This window comes from Perognathus longimembris, chromosome 13 (assembly GCF_023159225.1).
Source record: "Perognathus longimembris pacificus isolate PPM17 chromosome 13, ASM2315922v1, whole genome shotgun sequence".
Lineage (NCBI taxonomy): Eukaryota > Metazoa > Chordata > Mammalia > Rodentia > Heteromyidae > Perognathus > Perognathus longimembris.
This window is the reverse complement of record NC_063173.1, coordinates 63737473-63749054: the sequence shown is the minus strand read 5'-3', so window position 1 is coordinate 63749054 and position 11582 is coordinate 63737473. Positions and strand designations below refer to the sequence as shown.

General features: G+C 45.9%; 2 protein-coding genes across 2 annotated transcripts in view; one reads left to right on the top strand and one right to left on the bottom strand.

The window, feature by feature from the left end:
- The first annotated feature begins 209 nt into the window (after window positions 1–209).
- On the top strand, window positions 210–8658 carry LOC125362259 (synaptonemal complex central element protein 1-like). The gene is made up of 12 exons (XM_048361019.1): window positions 210–330; window positions 4532–4591; window positions 4938–5012; window positions 5545–5592; window positions 5813–5867; window positions 6047–6136; window positions 6349–6412; window positions 7283–7349; window positions 7430–7553; window positions 7622–7732; window positions 7957–8041; window positions 8290–8658. Exons 1-12 carry the CDS (start codon window positions 252–254, stop codon window positions 8365–8367), a joined length of 936 nt encoding a protein of 311 aa, XP_048216976.1. The 5' UTR covers window positions 210–251; the 3' UTR covers window positions 8368–8658.
- Window positions 8659–11149: 2491 nt separating this feature from the next.
- The window catches only part of Bet1l (Bet1 golgi vesicular membrane trafficking protein like), a 35394-nt gene continuing 34961 nt past the window's right edge, over window positions 11150–11582 (bottom strand). Inside the window, exon 13 of the mRNA XM_048360987.1 lies at window positions 11150–11358. Coding sequence (XP_048216944.1) covers window positions 11174–11358 — 185 coding nt within the window. The 3' untranslated portion in view covers window positions 11150–11173. The remainder of the gene's footprint in view (window positions 11359–11582) is intronic.

Sequence of the window (11582 nt, the reverse complement as noted above, 5' to 3'; positions counted from 1 at the left end):
AGAGTGCTAGCTTTGAGCAAAAAGAAGCCAGGGACAGTGCTCAGGCCCTGAGTCCAAGGCCCAGGACTGGCCAAAAAAAAAAAAAAAAAGAAAGCTGCATAGGGCCCTACCTCCAACCCAGATTAGCAGTTGTTAGCTTTGCACATGCGCAGTAGCTGCATAGGGCCCCTAACCCCTGCCCCCCCCCCTCCGCCCCCAGCTAACGGCCAATCAGCGGTCCCGGCTGCAGTAGGTGTGAGCGTGGAGGAGGCATGGCAGCCCGGGTCAGCGTGGCTAGTGGAGAGCTCACAGGAGCTGCAGAGCACCCTGAGGGGCCCGAGGTGATCGGAGGTAGCCGCTGCGGGGACCTGGGCCCGAGGCCCCGCCATGTTAAGGCCGGCGTGAGGCAGCCGGGGGTTTCGTCCCCAGGTCTCTTGGCCGTGTGTGGTGGGCGGGGAGGAGACTCCTGGGGGGTCAGTCAGTCCTTCAGGAAAGACTCTGGGGAGAGCCACCAAGGGTCAGAGTCCCATAGTGAAGGAGACCCCCCCCCCCCCAGAAGAATCCAAGATCAAAGCCCCGCAGGGGGAAAGACCCTCCCCTCCCCCCACCCCCCATCCCGAAGGAAGGGGCCCCGCTTCAGCTTCAGCCACGCAAGGCAACAGAGAGCCAGAGCTGCGGAGGTCCTGCCCCCCCGGCCCCCCGCAGCTTTGCATGCACCCTGCACCCTGCACCCTGGGTGGTCAGCCAGCAGCACGCTGTTCTCTGTTTTGTAGGAAGGTTATTTACCTCCTCTCTGTTGACAAGGGGCTTTCCAAGTATTTACCTATATACAAAGTGGAGAACAAGCTATAGAGGCCCAGTTTTCACAACTCTCAACGATTGACAAATCTTTTTATTCTTTACCATCCACTCTCCTCTATTTCATTATAAAGCATTTCACACCACATAATTGTCCTTACATATTTCCATTTATGTCTCTAAAGGTGAGTTCTCTTCAGAAAACTGGTACCATGCCCACGTTTATATAATAGCAGTAATAATTTCCTTATTTCACCAAATATCTAGTCAATTTACAAATTTTATTGATTAGGACAGTAAGTTTTAAAACCCATTTGCAGAGAGTGCTTGTATCTCCTAAGGTGCCTTTTTCCTTTGGGTACTTTCTTTTCTCCCTTCCTTTCCACTTCAAATTTATTTGTTAGTGTTTTTCCTATGTGATTTCTCAGTCTTGATGTTGGTAAATACACCCTCATGTGCCATTCTCTATATTGTTCTAACCCTGAATATAACCCTGAATTTAGACCATAAGCTTTAATAAATATCCATATCATTTTCAACAAGTTTGTAATAAGTGATAGTGTCTTTTCTTTTCTTTTTTGGTGCCAGTCCTGGGGCTTGAACTTGGACTGGGCTGCGGCTTTGTGCTAAAGCCAGCACTCCTCTACTTGAGCCACAGATCCACTTCTGCCTTTTGCTGGTTAATTAGAGATAAGAGTCTCATGGACATTTTTGCCCAGGCTGGCTTTGAATTGCAATCCTCAGATCTCAGCCTCCTGAGTAGCTAGGATTACAAGTGTGAGATGCTAGCACCCAGTGATAATGTCTTCTTATATCAAGTGGCTTATAATGCCTTGTTATCATTATTATAATGTTAATATCATAAGTGTTAGGTTTGTTTGTTGCTGTTTTTTTTTGCCAGTCCTGGGCCTTGGACTCAGGGCCTGAGCACTGTCCCTGGCTTCTTTTTGCTCAAGGCTAGCATTCTACCTCTTGAGCCACAGCGTCACTTCTGGCCTTCTGACCGTTTTCTATATATGTGGTGCTGGGGAATCAAACCCAGGGCTTCATGTATGTGAGGCAAGCACTCTTGCCACTGGGCCATATTCCCAGCCCAAGTGTTAGGTTCCTAAAGTAGGTAGCCAGTAAAGGAGAATGCCAGGCCGTATTCAGGTAGGAGAGAAAAGTTTATTCTGCTGACCTGCCCCCAAGTTCAAAGTGCAGGAGGCAGGCAAGAGATCCAGAGCCAGTCACTTCAGGGGGATCCCTTATGTAGGGCAGGGATGGGGAGGTGTGGCCAAGATGTGACCTCAAGGAAGGGGGAGGCAACCGCCTCCAGGTATGTGGGTTACATAGGTAACCGGTTGGAGACAATCAGGTGGGGGTATCCGCATGTAGCCCTCTGGGAGAGGACCTTACAATAAGTACTTTCCTACAGCTATTAATTCATGAGTGTGTTAAAATAGGTGCATGTGGAGACTACAGAATATTACTATGAAATATCTTAAGTGGAAGCTTCATAGTTAGCATTGGTTATACCTAGGAAAGCTATTTGTGTTAATTAACCACAGTTGATAATAATTTTTTTTTTTGGCCAGTCCTGGGCCTTGAACTCAGGGCCTGAGCACTGTCCCTGGCTTCCTTTTTTTTTTTGCTCAAGGCGCTATAGCACTCTGCCACTTGAGCCACAGCGCCACTTCTGGCCGTTTTCTGTATATGTGGTGCTGGGGAATTGAACCCAGGGCCTCATGTATACGAGGCAAGCTCTCTTGCCACTAGGCCATATCCCCAGCCCAGTTGATAATATTTTATCACTAGTTCTTGTGCCTTTGTAGAGCTTTTGTGGACTTTGTAGAGCTTCCTAATTGGTAATGTTACCTGCCAGTACAGTGACTTTCAACTCACTTTCAGGTTTTCTGTTTAATACTCTCTTTTTTCTTTCCATGCTAGTTGATTGAACCTAGGGTTTTACACATGCTAGGCAAGGACTGTGCTTTGCCGAACTACACCTCAAACCATTAGTTTTTTTTAGACTGGCTCTTCCTGGTCCTCTCAGTCCTCTTGCCTTAGTGTCCTGAGAGCTGGGATTGAAGGCTTAAGGGAAAGCACCACCATATCCAGCAACTTCTTTTTTTTCTTTCTTTTTTTTTTTTTTTTTTTGGCCAGTCCTGGGCCTTGGACTCAGGGCCTGAGCACTGTCCCTGGCTTCCTTTTGCTCAAGGCTAGCACTCTGCCACTTGATCCACAGCGCCACTTCTGGCCGTTTTCTGTATATGTGGTGCTGGGGAATTGAACCCAGGGCCTCATGTATATGAGGCAAGCTCTCTTGCCACTAGGCCATATCCCCAGCCCCTCCTTTTTTTTTTTTTTATCGATTATCACTTTGTAAATGCTGATTCCACTTTGACCACAACACCTGCCATTGCCTTGCGTTTCATGAAGGGCATATCTGTGGTGGCATTGTACAACATAGGGAAGGGTTGACCAGGGAGGGGTCAAACTCATCTCATACATTATTTGCCTGAGGACAAAGATTAAAGGCACTACTCTCAATAGAATAATGCCTTCACCTCACCTCCATCCCAGGCAGGGATGTTGAATCCTTCCCCTGGTATTTTACCCTATTGGGTTTTGAAATGTTTGGTTTTGTTCCACAGACCAAGACATGTACACACAGAAAATTGAAGACTTTTGATAGAAATGGTGAAAAAGTTGCAGAAAGGTCTTGTGTCTCCTCTGTATATGAGGCTTGCTGAGATTTGGGGTCAGGCAGGTATAAGTTCAATTCCAGCCCCCACAAGTCAGAAACTCAAGAAACTACCCCCTTAGCTTTCACTTTATTTTTTATTTTTTATTTTTTTTGCCAGTCCTGGGCCTTGGACTCAGGGCCTGAGCACTGTCCCTGGCTTCTCTTTGCTCAAGGCTAGCACTCTGCCACTTGAGCCACAGCACCACTTCTGGCTATTTTCTATATATGTGGTGCTGGGGAATCGAACCCAGGGCTTCATGTATACAAGTCAGGCACTCTTGCCACTAGGCCATATTCCCAGCCCTCACTTTCTTTTATTTTTTTTATTTTTTTTTTGTTGTTTTTTTTTTTGGCCAGTCCTGGGGCTTGGACTCAGGGCCTGAGCACTGTCCCTGGCTTCCTTTTGCTCAAGGCTAGCACTCTGCCACATGAGCCACAGCGCCATTTCTGGCCATTTTCTGTATATGTGGGTGCTGGGGAATCGAACCCAGGGCCTCATGTATATGAGGCAGGCACTCTTGCCACTAGGCCATATCCCCAGCCCCCTCACTTTCTTTTAAATTAATTACTTTAACTAAAAATAGTGTTGATTAAAAATTACAGAAGTATAAGCAGATAGAAGAAAAATATTTCCCCAAAATCCTGTCCCAAGCCCCTTACTGAGCACCCCACTTGGTTTGCACAGCATTCTTAGATACTAGCCCAGGGCAGGCCTCTGTACTGATTGTCACCCACTTTCATCCAGTGAGCTTCAGAGCCTGCATTCCACTTGATGTGGGACTTACAAGACACTTTCCCATATCCAAGAATCAGTTCCTACTCCTTCACTCTTCAAACATGTGCCCCACCTTATTCCTCTTGAATGAAGTTACCACAACTTGACTCATTATTTCTTAGTCCCCAGTGTGAACCCTGTATGTAGCACCTGTACACAGGAGATGCTGTACACAGGAGATTTGTGTGGAGTGATAGCTTCAGAGATATGGACTGTTATATTGCCATTTCAACCTCTTTTGCTTTCTACAGTTCAAACTCTAGAGCCACAGATCGAGGTCCTGATTAACCGAATTAATGAAGTTCAGCAAGGTGAGCTCTGGGACTTTGGTTGCTATTTAGGACCATGTGTGTGCTTTTGCTTTTTGTTCCAATACAAAGTGAAAATACAGGAGCCTTTGGTCAAAAATATGCTCAAAATTACAGAATAGCAATAGCAGGCCACAAAATATAAGTATGGGGCCATTTTGCATGAAAGTACCACTATAGTATTATGTCTATGAACCTGGCCTTGCTACCACTTGAACCCAACAGCAAGATTTTGGGACTCTGAGCCTCTCTGGGTTTACTTGAAGAAAAATGTGAAATATAATTTCTGAAAGGGAATAATGCATCTGGAGAATTCACTCACACAATGTCTGTTCTACTCTTTGATAAGCAAAAAAGAAAGCCAGTGAAGAGCTGGGAGCAGTTGGGACTGTCTGGGATGCTCTGCAGAAGGAACTGGACTCATGTAAGTGAAGTGGGGCTCACCAGAGGTCCCCACATTGTCTCAAGCCTTTCCTAATCCAATATTCCAAATACTGAGCATCTTCATCATGGTCAAGGGCCCTGCCATCGCCCCAGCCTCCTGTTCTCCCCATCTCTGCCTCTCTTTGTGATGGTGTTCTGGAAATGGCCTCCAAGTATACTCCTACTCTTTGTGTTCTCTTACATAACACATTTCTCTTTTCTCATACCACCATCTATCTCTGAGCTTCAATATCCCCCTCTCATAGATGCCTTCCCCACTCATCCTTCCCCTGCCTGGCCATAGGGCACTTTCTGATGGATCTAGTGCTTTCAAGCCCTACTAGGCATCACACAGGATCCTCACACACATTCTACAAATGTAAAGGTCCTTCGTGTTTACAAAGGAGTATGAGCATCGAGAGAAGGAGGCTCACCTAGAGGGGTCTACGTTTGAGTTAGGGTCCAGGCTGTACTTATTCTCCTGACAGGGCCTGGGTGATCTCTGATAACTAAATATTCACCATGTTTTTCAGTGCATGAAGAGAAAGTACGACTAAATAAGATCTTCAGCGGAAAGCAAGGTATTTTGAGCTTCCATCTTCAGGCTGTTGCCTATTCCATCCTGTAGAAAGTCTCTCTTTCTATAGTTGAGAAAGGCCTTGTAATCTCCTGAAGTTACATCCCTTCCATGGTTTATACCAGGAAAATGTCAGAGACCAGACAGAGGTCCACAATCTGATCTGTCTCCTCAAACTGGATGTCTTGTCAGGCACTTATAGGACACTATTGATCTCTCTGTAGATTCACTGAAAGTCTATCAGCTGCATTGCCAAGGAAAGGAAAATGAGACCCAGAGGTAAGAGACTATGCCCACATTAGTCTCCCAAATCCTCACAACATAGGAATAGATCCTCCTATCACCCCTCCCACCATGTTACACATATGGATCTAAATAGAGAGGTATAGAAAAGAAACCACTAGCTGCTTTCCAAGAGAGTCAGTCAGAGAATGGCTGAGTACTGCCTATCTTCCCAGGAAGCACACCCTGTTGCAAGAGTGCAAGGAGAAGATTTCTTCTCTGAACTCCCAGATTGAGGAAGAGAAGAACAAACAGAGACAGCTGAGGTAAACTCCAGTACATGAGGCTAGGGCTGCAAATAATACTGAGGATATATTAAAGAAGCTAGTACAGTGGAGTCTTGGAGGGTCAAGGGAGTAAAGGTGCTTCACATGGAGCAAACAGTATGAGTAAGGTCCTCAAGAGCTGTACGTGAAGATGCTCTGCGCAGGCCAGGTGGTCAGTTCATAGCCCTCCTGCCTGTGTGACTGTCCCCCAGGTTAGACTTTGAGCAACAGCTGGAGACTTTGATGGACCAACACAAGGACCTCTGGGAATTTCATGTGAGTCATTCAAATTCATGCTTCCTAACTCCCATATTGTCTTATCTGCCATATCTTGTCCATTTGCAAGCCTTAGTTATCTATCATCACTATCACCCTGAATTCATTACCCTGTTTTGTGTCCTCATTGTTGATCTGAACACTCACCCCTGTGGCCCTGTGTGTCCATTCAGTGGTCAGGAGGAACCCTGACAACACCAAGGTTGGAGCCACCTATCTAGAACATTCATGGATGTGATGGAACTGTCATAGGCACAGGAAATGGCAGGGAACACGTGGCCAGTGTTTGCCTTGGGAACTTTCAGTCACTAATGAAACAGAGAATCAGAGCCAGGAGTTTGGCCTAGTGGTAGAATGCTTGCCTAGCATGCACGAATCCTTGGGTTCGATTCCTCGGTACCACATACACAGGAAAAGCCGGAAGTGGCACTATGGCTCAAGTGGTAGAGCACTAGTCTTCAGCAAAAATAGCTCAAGGACAGTGCCCAGGCCCTGAGTTCAGTTCCCAGGACTGGAAAAAAAAAAAAAAAGAAACAGAATCACTGTCAGTGGGGAAGAGGATTAGTGAGTAGGCCACCACAGGGAGGGAGGAAGAGAGGAGCTACAGTGCCATGCTAGTGAAGGAATCTCCAGGTAACAGCCCAGAATTGTAGCTGCCACAGCAGCTATTTCTCACATGAGAGGTTCATTGAGGGTAGGTAGGAATGGTCATTAAAACGACCCTAAAGATGGGCTTTGGTTGGTGGACACAGAGGAGCCAGGGTACTGGGAAATAAGATGTGAAGGGTTCAATGACTAGATCCAGGCAGGTTTCTCTGAGGTATGGGGAAGCTAGGAGGTATAGACAGAGGTTGGTTTTGTCCTCCTCAGAATCCGGAGCAGCTAGCAGGGGAGATTTGTGTCCTAGAAAGCAACAAGGAGCAACTGCTAAAGGAAGGTAAGGCCAGGGCAGGAAGGTGACCCAGCCCTGCCCCGCCATTGCCTGCCCTCACTGTTCACCTCCCCTTCCTTCTGTAGAGAAGCTGGTTGAGGTGAAGCTGGAGGACGTGAAGCATCCGCTGTTCTCTCTGTGTGGTCCTCAGTGGCCCTCCACCCTCACTGAAGGGCTCTTCCTCCGAAGCCAGGAGGCAGCAGCAGCTGTGTAAGATGTGTAAGCAAAGGGAGAGCAGGAGGAGGGAGTGGCTAATGCTAACCTCACCCTACCCTCAGGGAAATGTTTAAAGAGGAGAACCGGAAAGCTGAGGAGCTCCTGGAGGCTGCAGCTCAGAATCACCACCAACTGCAGCAGAGGTGCCAGCATCTGCAGCAGAAGCGGCAGAGGTGGGCATGGAACCCTGTGTCCACCCCCACCCCAGGAAGGAGGGTGAGGGATGTCTTCTCCCCTCTCTACTTTAATCCTCCTCTCTCTCTCTCTCTCTCTCTCTCTCTCTCTCTCTCTCTCTCTCTCTCTCTTTGTCTCTCTCTCCCTCTCTCTTTCCCTCCCTCCCTCTCCTCTTCTGTTCCTCTTGGCATCCCTTCCCCTCTTCTTACACCCTCCTAACTAGGCTGAAGGAGGACTTGGAAAGGCATGGGCCTCAGATCCTTGATCAAGTCCAAAGCATGCAAGAAGGGGCCACCTCACAAAAGGCGGTGAGTCCTGGCATTAGGTAGCCAGGAGCAGATACTTCTTGATTGGGGGGGGGGGGTGCTAGGGAAGGCAGCAATAAGGATACTGGGGTTCTAAGAGTATGATCTTGAGCAAGAACATTCCAGCAGAGGACACAGCCAAGGCAAAGATCTGGACTGAATACATAATGTTGATGGTCAGAGAAGGGTGGGAAGGGATAGCTGTGGGCACACATGTAAGAAAACCTACCCTAGACCCTGACCTTCCACAGGCCAGTCCTAAATCTCTTGAAGTCTGTGAGGAGAAAGGCCAGGAGCCATTAACCAAGCAGGGCCTGATACCCTCCTAAACCATGAAACCATGAAGACACATCCCACCCAATCTCATCTCATGGGGTGACATGAAATAAAAAAAAAAAAAATTGGTACAATCTATCTCTGCTGAGTCTGTGCTAGGTGGAAGGGTGGGGGTGGGAGCCCAGGCAGGAGGATACAAACTTGGACCTTCTTAAAAGGCTGAGAAGATCTGAAACCCACCATTTGATAATTTAATACCTTCTTGTAGACCTAGATACCTCAAATGCTCAAAAAGTGAAGATAAATCAGCTATGATTCAAAGCCAGTGAGTTCCCTACTACAAAATCACTCTCATTAAGAAAAAGTAATGTGGGCTGGGAATATGGCCTAGTGGCAAGAGTGCTTGCCTCCTATACATGAAGCCCAGGGTTCAGTTCCCCGGCACCACATATACAGAAAACGGCCAGAAGTGGCGCTGTGGCTCAAGTGGCAGAGTGCTAGCCTTGAGCAAAAAGAAGCCAGGGACAGTGCTCAGGCCCTGAGTTCAAGCTTCAGGACTGGCAAAAAAAAAAAAAAAAAAGTAATGTGGCCTGGTGCTAATCTCTCCCCTCAAGAGGTTGAGATCTGAGGATCAAAGCCAACCCATGCAAGACTGTGAGTCTCCGCAGGGAAATGGTCAGAACTCGAACAAATAATGTTGAGTGAGACAAGCCTAGAACACAGAAAACAAAGGGGCATGATCTCCCTGATATATGACTGTTAACAAAGGGAGACGGAGAGACAGTAGAGACCAAGTCTGTGAACACTGTATATGTGCTTGATACATTGTATATTACATATGGGTCTGCCTGACCTAGACAAGGGATGGAAAAACAGGTTGTAAGATATCACAAGAAATGTACACACTGCCCTACTATGTAACTTCACCCTCTTTGCACAACACCTTGTAAAAAAATTTATGTTCAATTAGTAATAAAAAATATATATATTAAAAAAAAAGACTGTGAGTCTCATCTCCAATTAACCATCAAAAAACTAGAAGTAAAGTTAGTTACAGTGACATCAGGGACAAAACCATGGGGAAGAAAAACAAAAGAAAAAGGCGTAATTTCACATGGTACATTGAAAATAACTATTGTATGAACATTTATCGGAACTAGGGAAGAGGAACACCAAAATGGAGAGACAAAGAGTAAAAGACAAACCATTGCAACAGCAATACTTATAAGACAGTATGCTGTAAACCAACTGTACAACTGCGGGGAGGGTGGGGAGGGAAAGGGGGAAAGTTAGGAGAAGAACGAAGGAGGAAGTAATAAGTGTGATAAGAAATGTATTCACGGCCTTATGTATGTAACTGTAACTCTTCTGTACATTACTTTGACAACTAAAAAAATTAAAAATAAACTAGAAGTAAAATGGTAGCTTAAGAGATAAGAGTGCTAGCCTTGAACACAAAAGCTCAGGGACAGCCTGAGTTCAACTTCAAGGTGATACACATATACCCACACAAAGAAAAGGAAGGAGAGAAGGAAAGATGGAAGGAAGGAAGGAAGGAAGGAAGGAAGGAAGGAAGGAAGGAAGGAAGGAAAGGGAGGGAGGGAGGGAAGATGGAGAGGGAGGGAGGGAAGACGAGAGGGAGGGAGGGGAAGGGGGAAAGGGGAAGGGGGAACGGAGGGAGGGAAACATAATGTGATTTGAGGTTTATGTATTCTAAGTTACCATAGACACAAAATATAGAACCAAAACACTCATTGCCATGAACATACTATTTTATAAATGCTCATTGTGCAAGGTCCTGGTACTTAATATCTGAGACATGCTTCAGATCCACTCAGAAAGGGCTATTTGCAATAGAAAATGTAACATCTAAGGCCAGATTGACTCATGTTCTGACTGCAGACATACTGTGTTCTTGGAGGCCATCATCCATGATTTGAAATCTACCTCCAACTCATCCTCCAAAATTGAAATCTCCCTCTACCACCAGCAATCCTTTGTGGCTTAGTATCCATGTATCACAGTAATGTGATAGACCAGATGCAGGGAGCACGGACTGTGCTTTCTCCCCAAGGAGAGAGATGAAACCAACAACAACAATCCACCTCCTGTGGATTTGTGGCCAGATTAGAGGTGAACCATACTTCCTCCCCAGCACTCCAGGTCCAGTCACCATCCATCACGAATGGTGTGCTACAGTGAGCCAAAGCAGTGCTGACACTGAAAATGCCCAAGACACGTCTTCTACAGAGTATATAACTCAATTTCCACCACATTCTTGCAGAGTTAACACTAAGGGATCATTACTAATGAAAAAGCTAAACAAATCCTCAAACTCTACTTGCTATTAGTGGATTTTAAGTTTCTAATGTTGGAGAGCCTGCTGTTGAGCTTGTGCTGCTGGTATCCCACCGGCTGAAATGCAGAATACACCTTTGATTAAAGCCACTGAAATGGTTAAAAACATTGATTTTTCTCTCTCCCAGTGCTTTAGAGAAAAGCAGTTGGTTTGCTGTTGCTCCCTGTTCTCTAGAGGGGAATTAGCTATTTGCCATTGTCTCATGTTCTGGGGGGGTGGGGGGAGGGAAAGAGGGGGATTTTTTTTTTACTGTGGTGAATAAAATAGACTTACTTTGTCCAAAAAACTGAGTTTAACTTACAGTGACAGTCTTAACTACTTGATTCTAGGACTTCAACACAGCCTTGAGTGGATTCATAATTTGATTTAATGACATCTGGCTTTCAAAAGCATTTCCTTTGACCTAATTGGTCCCTTTGCAGCCCCTCCACTTGACAATAGAAAGCATCTTTCTGACCCAGTAGTCCAGACAGTGGTCTCTGGTACACATTTATTCACATTCATGATCGAGGAATGACACACAGTTTGTAGCGCGGTGGAACGTTGCCTAAACCAATTGCAATCGGGCTAAGGTCGATATCCTTTGGGTCAACCAGGGACTTCAGATTAAAATGTTGTAGGACAGCGGACAAAAGCAGAAACAATTCCATGCGAGCCAGGCCTTCTCCAACACACACTCGCTTCCCTAGAAATAACAATACTGATGAGACAAGGAGGGAGCTTCAAAAGATTATTAACACTATTAATAGTAAGGCCTCAAGGAGAGAACAAGAGGAAACTATAGGCAAACTACTAGCAAAAGCAGAAGACACCCTCCCAGCCCAATGACAATCAGAAAACATATTTACGAAACCCAAGAATATTAGTAACACTGACTTATTCAGAGAACAGTTTGTATACTACAACCAT

Excerpts from the sequence above, each read along its gene's own strand:
- LOC125362259 (XM_048361019.1), top strand. The coding sequence starts at position 252 with ATGGCAGCCCGGGTCAGCGTGGCTAGTGGAGAGCTCACAGGAGCTGCA. Across the intron at positions 5,868-6,046 it reads AAGGAAAATGAGACCCAGAG|GAAGCACACCCTGTTGCAAG; the intron begins GTAAGAGACTAT and ends CTATCTTCCCAG. Across the intron at positions 7,733-7,956 it reads CTGCAGCAGAAGCGGCAGAG|GCTGAAGGAGGACTTGGAAA; the intron begins GTGGGCATGGAA and ends CCTCCTAACTAG.